The sequence below is a fragment of the Mus pahari genome, chromosome 20 (assembly GCF_900095145.1).
Source record: "Mus pahari chromosome 20, PAHARI_EIJ_v1.1, whole genome shotgun sequence".
Classification (NCBI taxonomy): Eukaryota; Metazoa; Chordata; class Mammalia; order Rodentia; family Muridae; genus Mus; species Mus pahari.
Window position 1 is genome coordinate 18169521 of NC_034609.1, and position 15846 is coordinate 18185366.

At 44.9% G+C, this 15846-nt stretch overlaps 1 protein-coding gene across 1 annotated transcript in view; it reads right to left on the bottom strand.

Moving 5' to 3' along the window:
* The window catches only part of Amfr (autocrine motility factor receptor), a 24502-nt gene that overhangs the window by 1280 nt on the left and 7376 nt on the right, over positions 1 to 15846 (bottom strand). Inside the window, exons 5-12 of the mRNA XM_021220195.2 lie at positions 12174 to 12214; positions 11831 to 11963; positions 9965 to 10209; positions 8434 to 8624; positions 5400 to 5503; positions 3039 to 3173; positions 1606 to 1689; positions 949 to 1133 (exon numbers count right to left, since the gene is read on the bottom strand). Of these exons, the coding sequence (XP_021075854.1) occupies positions 949 to 1133; positions 1606 to 1689; positions 3039 to 3173; positions 5400 to 5503; positions 8434 to 8624; positions 9965 to 10209; positions 11831 to 11963; positions 12174 to 12214 (1118 nt within the window). The remainder of the gene's footprint in view (positions 1 to 948; positions 1134 to 1605; positions 1690 to 3038; positions 3174 to 5399; positions 5504 to 8433; positions 8625 to 9964; positions 10210 to 11830; positions 11964 to 12173; positions 12215 to 15846) is intronic.

Sequence of the window (15846 nt, forward strand, 5' to 3'; positions counted from 1 at the left end):
CGCAGGGTCACGGGGTCAGAGGATGTGCCTTCAGAAGGGAGGAGTCTCTCTGAGGCCCCGTCATCTTCAGAACTTTTGTTCAAGAACCGCCTATAAGAAATGAAGCCACAAGAGAGAGAAAGATGGGAAACGGGAAGAGTGTCCCCTTCTCCACAAGCACCTTCACAAAGCTGTCACTGAAGACCATCCTGTGATGAGAAGATCCTTGCCCATGGCCAGGGTACAGTGCAGCTCAGCAGCGGGGCACTTGCTCAGCATGTGTAAAGCCCCATACTCAACCCAAAACTATAAAAGAAGAGGAAGAGAGGAAGAAGGCAGAGCCAAGAAGGGGGCAGAGGGCCAGGCATGGTGGCACAGGCGAATTTCTGAGTTCAAGGCCAGCCTGGTCTACAGAGTTAGTTCCAGGACAGCCAGGGCTACACAGAGAAACCCTGTCTCGAAAAACCAAAAGAAAAAAAAAAAAAAGAAAAAGAAAAAAGAAAAAAATAAGGGGGCAGAGGGAAGAAGCCAGGCGGGAAGGCCAGCACAGACCCGTCCATGGATGAACCTAATTCCCAGGGAGAGGATGATCAAATGACAGTTCAACTTTCTCTGCTCTCCCTACCTCCCTGTCACAGACAGCACTGGGTCTTATGGCAACAGGCCTGTGCAAGGCCCACCCTTCCCACCCCAAGCACAGTGTGTGTCCCAGCTGCCACCAAGGCAGGGACCTCATGGAACACAGGTGCTTGTTCATACTGCCAGTCCAAGGAACAGTGCTCAAGAGGGATCCTCAGGTCCTGGCAGGATTAACCACCCTAGGTATTGCTTTCTTACCTCTGTCTGTCACATGGGTTAACAGTGTTCCTCCTCAGAGCTAATTCATGCATAGGCTGAGACATGTTGGCACCCAGCCGCCATCTGCCCTGTAACTTATGTGTGCCAACTAGGGCTGGAGAATCAACTCACTTTCGAGCCTGCTGCAGGAGGTCATCCTTCCGCTGGACTAACATGCGCTGTCTCTCATCAGCAGACTTGGAGAAGCGGCTCCCTCGGGCCTCAAAGTCTTCCACCTCGATGGGCTCTAGTTCGACCTCACTGAAGTCCAAGGTCTCCTCTAGGCGAGGACTGAGGGCCAGTGGTACACGCTCCGTCTGGGCAGAGAGGCAGCTGTTAACACAGGCCTTTGCCTTCCCTTGCCAGTGCACCCCTACACAAGTGTCTGCTGGAACTTCTGCCAGACAGGAAGCAGAAGCAGGAGTCTTGGGCTCTGAGGAGGCATACCTCCAGGGCCTGCTCCAATCATAAATGGGATCTGGAAAACTGGACTCTCACAGTGGAGCCTAGCAGGCAAACGTAAGTGACCAGTGTCAGGCCTTCCAAGGTGGTAGCCCTCTGTCCCTGCCCTGCTCACTGCTGTCTAGCCTGTGATGATGAAATTTCCTCCATCACAAGGTCTGGTCACCATGAACTCAACTACCCCACCACAACTCCCCACCGTGACAGACTGAAACTCTCTCCAACTATCAACCAAAATAAACAGCTTTCCCTTAAGTTGCTGCTGCCAGGGCAAGGTGACTGTAACTACCGCACTTGCACAGCACAGCTCCTGGTAAGCTGACCTACCTGGGCAGAAGCTTCTCCCTCCTCCAGGTCAGTGCTGGGCCTCTCCACTGGGCTGTCCAGTGCAGGCCTCAGACTATCCGAGCGCTGAAAGAAAGCACGCCGGTCATTCAGGATGGGATAACAAAGGGGCAGGTGACAGTTCTTGACACAGTTCACAGCCTGAAAGGTGAGACCAAGGACGTGGAGGCCCACATGGAGTTCCGTGTTTGAGAGTAGTTATTAGTAAATGCTCCATATTCAGCTTCCTGTTCAATAATATGACCAGGAAAGCAAGGGCAAAGGTCAACTGCATGGAGTAAACACTGTTCCAGGTTTTCATAACCTTCCTAAAGTGCTCTGAAGCAGGCACTGCAATTAAGTCTCCAGGCTAGAGCTGTTCTGGGTCCTTCCCACAGGACACATCCTGTGAGGTCTGAGCACCTTCATGTCTGCTGTCTGGTTTGTGTATTTCACTGACAACCCTATCTGGCCATATGAGGCAACTCTGCCAGCTCCAAAGGCAGCTAATAGGTCAGAGAGCTGAGCCCCACCTTAGCCCAGCTGTCTCCAAAGGCTACACTCGTCAAAAGAGCTACATCTTTTAAAATTTTTTTTTTTGGTTGTTGTTTTCGAGACAGGGTTTCTCTGTGTAGCCCTGGCTGTCCTAGAACTCACTCTGTAGACTAGGCTGGCCTCAAACTCAGAAATCCACCTGCCTCTGCCTCCCGAGTACTGGGATTAAAGGCGCGTGCCACCACGCCCAGACATCTTTTTGAATTTTATTGATACATTTCTGTTCACTTATAGACTGTACTGAGGAACTTTGGTAGATGATTATCTGGCCTTATATTAAGTTCCTCAGTATTACTGAAGGCTCCTCTGTTGCTCTTTCTGTGCCTCTCTCAGAGGCCAAGTGATGAGGCACAAACTCTGACCTTTTTAATGACGTCCAAAGTCCAAGCCTTAGAGAGATGTGAACTGTCACTAACACACCACATGATATACGACCAGTCTTCTCTTGGAGTGCCAGCGATCCATAAACTATAGCCCCATGTTCACCCCTCTCTACTTCTACAAAGAATGTTTTACTGGACCACAGTCTTGCTCATCCACATCCTCTTTGCTAATGGCTGCTTTAGTTGCAGCAGAATGTGGAACAAGCAGAACCTAAATAGTCACTCTTTGCTCTTAACAAAAATAGATGTCAACCTTTGACAGGAGCCAATGGCATCCCGATACAGACCTGCAGCGAGGGAAGGCTGATTGGGGGTATGTTTCTGCATAAAATGTACTTGAATTATCTGTACTTACCTTTGGTTGATCTGTTCTCATGCAAGATTTGAATAAAATGAAATTTATATAAACCTTTCCTCATCATAAATAATATCTAGGTGTTAGGACTAAATCTTTGTAAAAATAAAATACATTTGTTAGGCATAAAGCCCCAGTTTTACCTGCGTGGGGAAAGGTACTTGAATCCGTCCTTCTAAGATGTTATCTGTTGTTATCTCCACGGAGCGTGTCATCTGGAGGTCCTGGAGCACAAGGTGGTACGGGACCTGAGGGAACATCTCCTGAATCTGATGAGCCTAGAGAAACATGAAGAAAACACAGCAAAGGTCACTCTCAGCATATTCGACGGTCAGTACTCATGGTAGGCCCTGGACACAGAGGCTGGCATCATTATCTTGAAAGCACAGGTAAAGGCCACTTTGGCTCAGCAGATCACCTGCACACTGCTTTGCTTTTATTGTCATAGGGTACTAGACCTCTCGGTGATGATCTCAGAGAAAGGAGCAAGAGGGAGACAGCAGGAGCTTTCCATGTGTCCTGCATTCTCTATGTTTGCTGTGATCAAAAACCATTTCCATCTGTCTTTTTATCCCCAGCTTTCCCCTTCGAACACTGGCCTCACGTGTCTCTACAGGGTAGCAAGGGCCAGAATCACCACAGCTTTAAGGCAGAGCACTATCCCACTATATGCACAAGTTTCCTCTCTGTTCATTCATTCACATTCAAATTGCTTCTACTTCTAGCCTACAGTAAGCCAATCCATCTTTTCTTTTTTATCCAAATCCCAAACACTGTCTGCAGCTCTATCTACCCTTCCTTTTATCAATAAAGCTCTCTTCCCTTCTCCACTTCTACTCTACCCCTCCACCTGAAGGGTGGTACCCTTGCAGTCAGTATTTCTACAGGCTTTGTACCTTCAACTTCTACTTTTCCAAAGATCATTCCTAGTCACACATTCCTCACTAAAAAACAACCCATGGCTGTGTTCTCTAATCCCAATACTCAGGAGGCGGAGGCAGGAGGATCATGAGTTCAAGCTAACCTGGACTAGAGACCCCACCTCCGAAAGCAGGGAGACACGAGTGTAGAGTAGTAGCAAAACCCTTGCCTAGCAGGCACAAGGCCCTAGGTTTAGTGTCCAGCATACAGAGATGGAGGAGAGACGAGAAAGGAACAGAGGCAGAGGGAGGAGAGAAGGAGCCCTCACATATAAGCAATGCCCAGGAGCTCCACCAGGGAGGGAGAGAGGAAGCGATGAAAAAGAAAAGAATTTCCTCTGACAAACCCTTTCCAAGTTCCCAGTACAACCCCACCGCAGCCTGAGCAACTGTCTCCTTGCCAGCCTTTGGGCTTACATACAGACCACCCTTGCTGAGAAGACTCGCGTCTGCCTTGAGGGCACTGCAATTGCAGAGCGGAGTACAGTCCACTCACAGAGACAGACTGTTTGTTTGTTTGTTTTGTTTTTGTTTTTCGAGACAGGGCTTCTCTGTGTAGCCCTGGCTGTCCTGGAACTCACTATATAGACCCAGCTGGCCTCAAACTCAGAAATCCGCCTGCCTCTGCCTCCCAAGTGCTGACATTAAAAGCATGCACCACCACACCCGGCTCAGAGACAGACTTTTAACACAATTTTTTTTCAATAGAGAACTTAAGGTTGGCCAGGTTTGGTGGCATATGCCTTCAGTTCCAACACTCAGGAGGAAAAAAGGAAGGCAGGCCTGTTCTACATAGAATTCCATGTCAGACAGAACCCTATCCCCAAAACCAAATACACAGCTTCAGAAAAATGCAAAAAGCATTTGGACAACTTCCTTGAGCCAACAGCATGCCTCAAAGTTACAAGGTGCAGAGACATGCAGACACAGACACACACACACACACACACACACACACACACACACACACACACACACACACACCACTTTGGAGGCAAAGGAACAAAAAAATGTATTTGATAATTCTTACGTAATTCTTTATATTGGTCACTCTTGTCACTACGTCCTTCTGAATGTCTGCTTAAATCAAGGAGTCTCAGTGTAGGCTTAGGTCAGTTGGGTAGACCTGGTAGTGAGCACTGCCACAGGTAAAACAAAATCAAGTTCCTGACTGGCCTTACTACCTGAGCACTCACTAGTCAGCACCAGCTTATTGTGTCAAAGCTCAGTGGTAGCACGCTTAGCAAATGCAAGGTGGATTTAATCTTTGGTTCCAGACAGGGAGGGAAGAGGGGAGGGAGACAAAGAAGAGAGGAGTAACCACCACAGCCCGCCGGCCCGGCTAGAAGAGAGGAGTAAATGGAAAGAAATGGAAGTGGTCCCTGAAAACTTGGCTGTGCTACTAGGTAAGCGAGAAACTAGCAAGGTCATGCACACAATCCCCGCCACACTATCCCCACCACATTATCCCCGCCACACGATCCACACTATACTAGCCACGCCACACTAGCCACATGTCCTGGAGCTCCTTGTGCCCTCCTGACCACTCACTAGTTCTCATTTTAAGCAGTTAGCAATTCTTACCATGGCATTTAGCTGAGAGTTGCTTGCCTGTGTGATGCCAAGAATGTTGGTAGTGTGCATCACTTCAACTGAAAAACTTGGCAGCCAGCTCGCAATCCGGGACCCTAAGACAAATCAGAGTCCAACACAAGAATCAGTGCCCTGGTCCCTGCCCCAGTGTCATCTGTGTACCCAGCCACTCTACCAAGCGCTGCTATTCACTGAGGGCTTTCTTTATGCTATCCAGATTAGTTTATTCTGTCCTCACAAAAACCTACACGTGCTTTCCACTCCCCTCAGAGATATGACTCTGGCCCCAACCTTGGTCTTTGGTCCTCGAGGCACTGAGAAGTTAGGGAACACATCCAAGACCACACAGGTTAATGACATGGCAGGATGTGAGGCCAGACAGCCATTCCACCTGCAATTCCTTCTCTTGTCAAGGGTTCCCATGACTCTGGAACTGCTCTAACAGCTCAGTTCCACTCCTCTACTACAACCAACACAAATTACTCCTCATGTAGAGGAATCATTTCCATGATTACCTTCATGAAATACTTTCTGCTTAATATAACTTAAAGATTTAACCTTGGTCTGGGCATTGTGCTGAATGCCTTTTTAAAAATAGGTATAGGGGTGTTCTCTTACCCATTCAGGAGAGGTACACACCTCCATTCCCTAATATACACCTTTACTCTGATCATTTGGGAGATAGAGGCAGAAGGATCTCTGTGAATTCAAGGTCAGCCTGGTCAACATAGTGAACCCGAGCCAGCAAGAACTACACGATGAAACAATGCCTTGTGGAATGGGGGATTACCTTAGTTTTCAGATTAAAAATTATTTTTCAAAGCGTTCTCCAACATAGGTTTGTGGAGTGATATAATCATTAGCAGTTGTAGTTTCTGTTATTTTAGGATCACAATTCAAAGCCATCATGTGCCAACTACAAAATAATTCATATCGAGCTTCATGTGTGGGGTTGTATGCTTTACAGCCAAGCAGCAGCATAGGATTCAAGGGGTCTTGCCAAACAAAATGTACTTAGAATAAATGGGTGTTTTTAAAGAGCACAAGGGACAAAATGACTGACTACAGAATATATATATCTCCAAGATCTGCCAACAGCCAACACATTTCAGAAGCTGTACCTAGTAAGCCAAGTCTGGTGGTGCAGGTCTGTAATCCTAGCTTCTTGGGAGGTTGTGACAAGAGAATTAACAAGTGAAAAGTCAGCCTGAGAAACATCATGAGACCCTGTCTCAAAGAGAAAACAGAAAAGGGTTGGGACTACACAGCTCAGAGGTGAGGGGCTGGGACTACACAGTTCAGAGGTAAGGGGCTGGACTAGCACGCTGAGGCCCACATGGAAGAGTTCAACCCAGCACTGAGAGAGAACAAGCTTATGCTTGGTTCTAAGGAATCTCTATGTCTGTCTGGAAGCTTTGCCTGTCAAATAAAGCTGATTGGCTATAGCTGAGGCAGGAAATTCCATGGGAAGCAAGGAGTCTGGGGCAGAGCCAGACGTGAAGGATTTGCCCCAGGTACATGTAGAAGGGCAGAAGCACAGAAGGGGAACAGAGGAAACCAGCCACATGGTACAACTCCGACTAGCATAATGGGATGATTACTATGAATCAGCTGGGAACAGTCAAAGCTTACAGCCAAGGTGTCTGTAAATACTGTTTGAGTCTCAGGAGCTTGGGACTGTGGGGGAAAACCCCACTTTAACACTTGGGATGGTTCTCGTTATGAGTCACCATGTAACCCCAACTGGTCTGGAACTCTATGTAGACCAGGCTGGCCTGCAACTCACAGAGATCTGCCTGCCTTTGCCTCTCTCTGCCTCTGCCTCCCATGTGCTGGGACTAAAGGTCTGTGTTCTACTCCCTTTGTTAACAACAGAACCAAACCAGCTCCTTGAAGCCCCTTCAGACAGTGGCCTTTACTCCCCTTGAGCCTTTCAGGACTATACCAATATTCTTACCATATTTCACCCCGAGATTAACTTAAATCAGAGTCTCAACAGCACCTCTCCTAAGAAAATTTCAGAGCAGGAATTCACACAACCCATGGCACTGGAATTGATGGGCTTAATATCCACCGGGTGGCATGACTCAAGATAATCAGCCCCATATAATACCTGTGACTTTAGAATCCAAGCTGCAGGACCAGCCATGCTTTATGAAGAAAGCAACAGGGCTCCAGTTCAGATTCCACCTATGGTACTCCCTGAGAGGACAACTCAAGGAACCTTCTTCCTAAGTTTATGTAACACGCCAATACAACCAATTTTTAGCAAAGGCTAACTATTGAACTAGTTATGTGGGCTCCTTAAAGACACACTAATTCAGTTTCACTACTTCCACCTCCCCACCTCACCCTCCACCTCCTTTTTTTCAAGACAGGGTCTCTGTGTAGCCCTGGCTATCCTGAAAATAACTCTGTAGACAGGCTGGCCTCTGCCTCCTGAGTGCTGGGATTAAAGGCATACCCCACTGACTGTCTCACCCCACTTATTAATGACACAGAATAACCCCTCAGTTCCACCTACTCATCCATCCACCCCGAACACTTCTAAAACTGAGGTATAAGGCAGACATGGTGGTTACAAACCTGTAAACATAACTCTAAAGAGACTAAGGAACAACAAGGCCAGTCTCGGATACACAGAAAAAAACAAAAACAAAAAACAAAACAAAAAACCTGTAATAAAACTAAATAAAGGAAGTTAAAATGTAGTACAAGCCTAGCAAGATAACCCAGCAAGTGAAGGTTCTGGATGGTAAGCCTGATAAGCCAGTTAGTCCCCAGGATCCATAACACAAGAATAGAACCAACATTCATGTGCCCTCTGACCTCCACAGGGATACCATGTAGTATACATATACATGTACTACAAACATAACCACACAGAATAAATGAATTTAGTAAAAGGTAGTAAAAAAATTTTTAAGTACTAGTAAACTTTTCTATACAGGGCAGTTTGCAATCCTAACAATATCACTTTAGCAGAAAACCAAACCGATAGCTGTAGAAGTTGGAGCCACTTTACCATCAAAGTGGAAGAAGTGATTGTGCTGGTTCAAGCGAGGCCTGCCTTCGGCAGCTGCTACAGGAACCAAGTTCTCGTCCAAGTTCTCTCCTTGATGGTCTTCCCTGGCACGACTGCCATCAGCAATATTAAGAGACATTCTGCACGTTGGACAAGAGGTGTCTTGTTCTAGCCAAGAACGAAGGCAGGAGCTATCGAAGAGTTCAAAGGAAGAGATAGAACATATTCAATTGCTCGTCAACATATTTTGTGAGAAATCACCAGAATTACTGTTTTTCTCATTTCACTTGACTTTTATTTACCACTAAGCAGATGTAAATGCTGACAAATACTTATCGCTACCCCCTCTACTGCAGACATCCTCTGGTTACCGTCTCTCCTCCACCACTTCGTGGCCTGGCTTCTCATCTCCAACTCCATTCAGCTACTTCAGAATCCAGGTGGCTCACTCATCTAGCATTCAGCCTCTTCCATCCTTGAGTGCTTTACTCAAATGATCTTTCTATTTACTACCACAGCTACTGACCAATACGGTTATAACCATGGCCTTTTCTTCAAAACACTGGCTCTGTGGATCTAATTCACTCCTCTCTATCCAGCACCTCACTTAAAATCCTTCAATGGTGTCCTGCCCATCCCACCCTCCTCCAGCCCCGGCCAGACACATCTCCCCTGGCAGACACACTCCTTCCTCTACCATGAGTCCCACTCTGGCTTCTATCTGGTTCCATCAACACATCAACTTTACCCTCTGATGGAGCTGCTCCTTGTGCCTCCCATTTTACAGCCTCCCAATCTGCTCTGCCTTCGAAGATCTCACTCCTGCTAAAAGTCACTTCCTTCTAATCTGAATCAAGATTGCTTTGTTACTATTCTTCAGAGTCCCGTTTCCCTTCATTTCTATCTCTGTCTCTCTGTCTCTGTCTCTCTGTCTCTCTCTGTGTGTTTTTTGAGACAGGGTTTCCCTGTGTAGTCTTGGCTGTTCTGGAACTCACTCTGTAGACCAGGCTGGCCTCCTGAGTGCTGGGATTAAAGGCAGGCACCAGTACTTCAGAGCCCTGTTTTTCTTAAACAAACCTCTAAATCTAGCAATAGCAAAATACTAAATCCATGCACAAAAGTATTTTGCTTCAAGATATCTCTGAAATCTGAGATCTTCTCTGATCTTGGTGATGTATGGAAGGGTCAAGCCTGTGACCTTTGCTAATGGATCACTTGAGTGTTCTTGGTCTGGTTCCATTTCAACCCAGTTCTCTAGAACTCAAAATGGGGAAAAATTTGAAGAATGCTAATAGATAGAAATTAAGTTGGCAAATGCAAATAAAGAACCATCTAAAGGCAAACAAGAAGAAAACGCTCACAGGTTTAAAAAAACAAAATGCTAGTCGCAGGCTTCCAAGCACCATCACCGACAAGGCCAGGTCGGGGGGACATTCCTGCTCTAGCGCTGGGATGTATTCAAAACCACGGAAAAAGCACTCACACGCCAAGACAGAAACCCATCCCCAAGCACCCTGCACACAGCTCCTACTTGTGAAAAAGATGTCCACAGGGCAGTTTCCTTGCAGCCTGCATGGAGTCCCAGCAGATTGCACAGTCATCATTATTGACAGCTAGCTCCTCTGGAGTTGCAACAGCAAACCTGGCTTCCATGTTTCCTACCACTCGCAAATAGTTCTTGTGTCGACGGATTCGGCGCTGTACCTCATGGAACAGGTAACGAAGTTGCATAAAGATGACCAAGCTAGCCATAGATAACCAGATGTTGCCAAATAACTAAAAAGAGATAGAGGGAAGTAAAATATACAATAAAAACAAATGCAAAGGGCTAAGGACACAGCTCAACGCTGAGTAAAGGAATAAGATGCTAAGTTAGAGTCTCTAGCACCCATATAAAAAGCCAGGCCTGTGCCAGTCAGTTAATCCTGGCACCTGGGAGACAGAGGCTGGAAGATCTGTGTGTATTCCAGACAGCCTAGCCTACCGACAGAGTTCCAGGACAGTCAAGGCTACAAAAAACAAAACTAAACAAAATGCCAGGTGTGGCCATGCACATTTGTAACCCCAGAGCTAGAAGGATGAAGCCAGAAGGACTCTGAAATTCACTGAGCAGTCCAGTTCATCACTGAGCTCCAGATTCAGTGAAGAAATCCTGTTTCAAAAACAGGGTGGAGAACAACGAGGGGGGGGGATACCTCCCATCAACCACTGGGCCCACACAAGGATACACACACACACACACACACACACACACACACACTTGCTAGTGATGAAGGGATATGCACAGCAGAGGCTCTTTAGGTTGGTGAAAGGGAAACAGAACAATCTCTCAGTATGTTATATAAATGCATGGATTTATCTGATTGCCCCAAACAGTACACATGGCTCTTCCACCTAGGTATACTCCCACTGTCACAACCTCTCCTGAGTAATCAACGCAGAATTTAAAAGCTTAATGTAAAAAGATGTCCGGTCAAGCAAACTTACAAATACACATTAAGTTGTATAGTCTCTGGGTCTGTTTTAGAGTGTAGTGTTTATTTGCAAGGTTTTTTTATAATAAAATTTATAAAGTTAAAAAAATAAAGCAAAATGTTTAATTTTTTTTATCTTCAAAAAATACACTTATAAATATGATGTCCCAGTCAGTGCCTTTTAAATGTTACTGTGACGAGTTTATAAATTGCCCATTACTACACTGATTCTCATCATTATTAGATTTTTTTTTTTTAATGCTCACCTGTCAAAGAGAATAACATTTCCTTTCTATGGTGCTGGGGACCAAACCCAGAACATTGTGTATTTTATAGGTGAGTGCTCTTCTCTTAGCTTCATCCCCAGTCAGTCCCTGGTGTTTGAGACAAGGTCTCAGTATATACCCAGGCTGACCTTGAACTTGATGAGTCTCCTGCCTTTTCTTCACAAGTTCTAGAATTATACAGGTGGGTAAGACTGAACTGGCTTCAACACTGAAACTACTGACACACCAATTTAATGAGGTAGATTTTAAGTACAAAGACTTCATTTTCAATTACAAAGGTAGGAAACCATACATAAATCCTTAGAAGGTAAAAGCAGCAAGAATTCCTTCCCACTAAAGAGCACATGTTTAGTAGGAAAGCCACAGACACTACAGGGAAGGTCCCCTTTATCATGCTCTAAGGATGCTCTATTGACTGTCAGCAGTTTAATGACAGCTCCTAGCACAGCACTGAGCTGGACACCCACCACCCGAAGCAGCCCCACAGCACTGCCTCCCACCTAGCCGCCAAAGGAGGAAGGCGGCCCAATCACACTCAAGCCTCTCAAAGGGTTTGTCCACGTTACCTTGAGTATTTCGATGTTTTAATGTACAAGCCAGGGTCAGCCCTGTCAGAGCTCTCCCTGGGGGACTCACCAGCATGTGAATATGGTGCATGAGGTCCAGGGACAGGAGAGTGAGCTCCATGACAAAGTCAGTGTAGTACACATAGGTTCCCTTTCCTTCCCATGTCCCTTCATGGTTGAGGTCCCAGAGGTGAATTACATATCTACAATACAGACAGAAAGAGAACAGCATGTTAGTTGACCATTACTTAATGAATGAACTTAAACATGGTATAGTTTAGTCACACTGCTATATATTCTCCTTTAACTTAAACATGCTATAGTTTAGTCACAATGTTATATATTTAAACTATTACATCTCAAAGCCAACTGAACAAGTAAATGTCAATCATCTCTCCAACATTTCTACTCACCTTAAAATCACATGAGCTGTCCTCACCGTCACAAGAAGAGACTGCAAAAAAGAAATACTTCTTAGTTTACTTAAAAAGCAAATTTCTAAAAACAAACAAGATGAAAAGTAAATTGGTCAAGTTTATCACCCCAGTTACTGAGGAATATCTTCCTAACCCAGGACATCAACTTGTGCTGAGCCTTTTCCAGCTGATAACAATAAAGCAGCCATGCCTGCCCACCTCCTAGGAGTGCCCTTGGCAATGATGAGGTCCATCCTAAGTGTCAAACACCCACCTCTATCTGACACAACTCTAAATCACCATGGTTGGTTACCTAAAGGAGGATCTGCCTGGGGTGACCCTGCATTGCCAAGGACGTGTCACCTACAACCTTCACACACGGGCACCGCAGCTCTGCCCTCAGGCTCTTGTATCCTCCTTTACCAGAACACAGAAGAACAAAGGAATCAAACCTCAAAGAAGACTCTCATGCCATTTTTTTTTAAAACTAGAAACTGATCTTAAGAAACATTTCTTCAAGCCACACATGATCATGCACACCAATGATCTCAGGACAGGAGGCTCAGGAGTTCGAAGCCAATGTATACTGCCTGAGTACTGTGTAAAAAGGGGAGGTGAAGTTGATTGTTTCTTGAAACAAGGTCTCACTATGTAGTCTTAGCTGGCCCACAGCTATGTATGTAGACCATGCCGACTTCAAGCTCAGACATCTCCCTGGATTCTGGGACGTTAAGTATATAGATGCACCACACCCAGCCACTCAACCTACTTTAAATGTGTTTACTTTTAGGTATATCTTTTTCTAAGTTTGGTGGACTATGAACTGAAAGTTAGATAATTGGGGGGGAAAAAAGCAAGTAAGAATATCACTCAAATAATACTTTGTAATAAAATACTTAAGGCAATCTAATTATTATATGTATGTATGTTTTAAGTAGGTTTTTAAAAAAGGAAACACATTTACTATATTCCTTTACATATACATACGCAACTGGGATTACATTTTCACTAAGTACTTAAATGTTTTCCTAATTTAAAAAACTGTAATATTTATTTTATGTGCATGATGCACACCACATGCGTGCCTGGTGACCATTATCATCAAGAGGGTGTAGGAGCCCTTGTAACTGGAATTAGGGACAATTGAAGGCTTCCATGTGGGTGGCTGGGAATGAAACCTGGGCCCACTGAACGAACAGTCAGGGCTCTTAACTGTTGAGTCATCTCTCCAGCCCAGGCCCCATTTTATTGGCACTATATATACTCTGAATTGAATACTGCTAGGCAAAAATAAACTTTACCCTTGCTTCTAACAAATTCCTAAATATTTATACCTAATCTGTTTTGACAGTAAAATCAGTATCTTCAGTATATCTACTACATAGCTCTCTCCTATCCAAAGGAGGTATGTTGTTTCTTTCCTCTTTTTTTCACACAGGGTCTCACTATATAGCCCTGGCTAACCTGAAACTCACTATATAGACCAGACTGGCCTTGAACTCACAGAGATCAGCCTGCCTCTGCCTCCCAAACACTAGGATTAAAAGCATATGCTATATATGTATGAGGTGTGTGTATGTGTGTGTGTATGTGTGTGTGTCTTTTTCCTATATGTCCTAATGCATTACCATATTGTATTATAGGTTCCTGTCCTGGCTTATACCTACTGCCTCCTTTGCTTCACTGATCTTGTACACTATGGTCAGTATTAAGCAGATAGAGGTTATCTGGTGATAATCAGAATCTACTGTCAACTGGACAGGATCTGGAACCACCTAGTAGATGGGCCTCTAAGCATGCTTTCAGGGTTATATGGATTAGGTTAAGTGAGGCAGAGAGAGTGTCCACCATCCCGACTGGGACCCTGGACTGTATAGATAGAGGAGAACTGAGCTGCAGCATGCGTTCACTGCCTTCTGCTTCTTCAAGGCAAATGTGATGTGAAGAGCCAGCTTCCTCCTCCTGCCACCATGTCTTCCCTGTCATTATGGACCGTATCCATCAGGAACGATAAACCAAAATAAAGCCTTTCTCCTTTAAGTTGGCTTGTTGACGCACTTTATCACAGCAACATGAAAGTAACTAGGACACTCAATCACAAGCACTAGGACACTGCTCTAGGTAATCAAACAGTTGGCCAGTAAATGACCAGCAGGTGAGTAGCACGTGCAATATGGATGCCCTAAACAAATAAATGACTCATGCTTCAGGCAGCCCAGCACCCAGCGTCACTCTGCTCCTCAGGACAGTGCAGAACGGACAGCTTATAATGTGGGGCAAGTGTAGCACTAGAGTAGGAGAAGGCACGTGGCATGGAGTTTAAATGCAGCACCAAAACCCAAAACTTATCAACGATTACCTCCAGAATTTTCCATTTAATAATTTCAGCTACCAGCTTACTGAAGATAACTCAGACTGTGGAGAGTACAATTAAAAGTATCTAGTATATTTCATCTTTCCAATTAGCAATTATAGGTAAAGGTAATTACAAAGTTGGTCTTTGGCTGAAGGAAAGTTGACTATAAAGACACAAACAGACTGAAGAGATGGCTCGGTAGTTAAGAGAACTTGCTGCTCTTGGATCTCAGAACCCACGTGGTGGTTCAGAGTCCCCTGTAATTCCAGTTTAAGGAGGTCCAATGTCCTCTACTGACCTCTGAAGGCACCAGGGACATATATGCAACAAATATATACACACAAGCAAAACACTTGGACACATAAAAAATAAATAACTCTAGAAAAATCTTTAACATATACAAAAACTTTGGGTTCTGGGTGCTCGAGAGCACTGGCTGCTCTTCCAGGGAATCAGTGTTCAGTTCCCAGCACCCACATGGCAGCTCCCAACTGTACTCCAATTCCAAAAGTCTAACACCCTCTTCCAGCCTCCATAGGTACTGCACGCAAATAGCACACATACATAAATATAAGCAAAACACCAACACATACAAAAATAAACCTTTAATTTTTAATTGGGTTTCTACCAGAGAAAAGTGGTTATTTTCTTTAAGTTTTTAGAAAGCATTTTTTTAAATTTTTTAATTATTTATTATTTATTTAATGTATATGAGTGCACTGTAGCTGTCTTTAGACACACCAGAAAAGAGCATCAGATCCCATTATGGATGGTTGTGAGTCACCATGTGGTTGCTGGGAATTGAACTCAGGACCTCTGGAAGAGCAGTCAGTGCTCTTACCCGCTGAGCCAGCTTTCCAGCCCCATTTTGTTTATTTTTAAATAATCAAGGAGGATAGCCCACACCTGTGAGTACACAAGAAGCACTCACTAGATTCAGTCACGGGATATTAAAGACAAAAGAGGAAACCACAGAGGTGGAAGGTGGCATGTGGAGAGGTCCAAGGGGAGTCCAGGAAAAGCTGGGATAAACCTGATCAAGATACACTGTATACACATAAGAAACTGTTAAAGAATAAACAAATAAATATTCTCTATATAACAAAGTTCAGGCTGGTAAGATGGCTCAATAGGTAAAGGCACTTGTCAATGAACCTAACACCATGACCTCGATCCTGGGACTCACAGGGTGGAAGTAGAACTGACTCTCACAAGCATCCTCTGATCTACATACACACACACACACACACACACACACACAAACACACCCATACACACACACACACACACACACACACACACACACACACACAC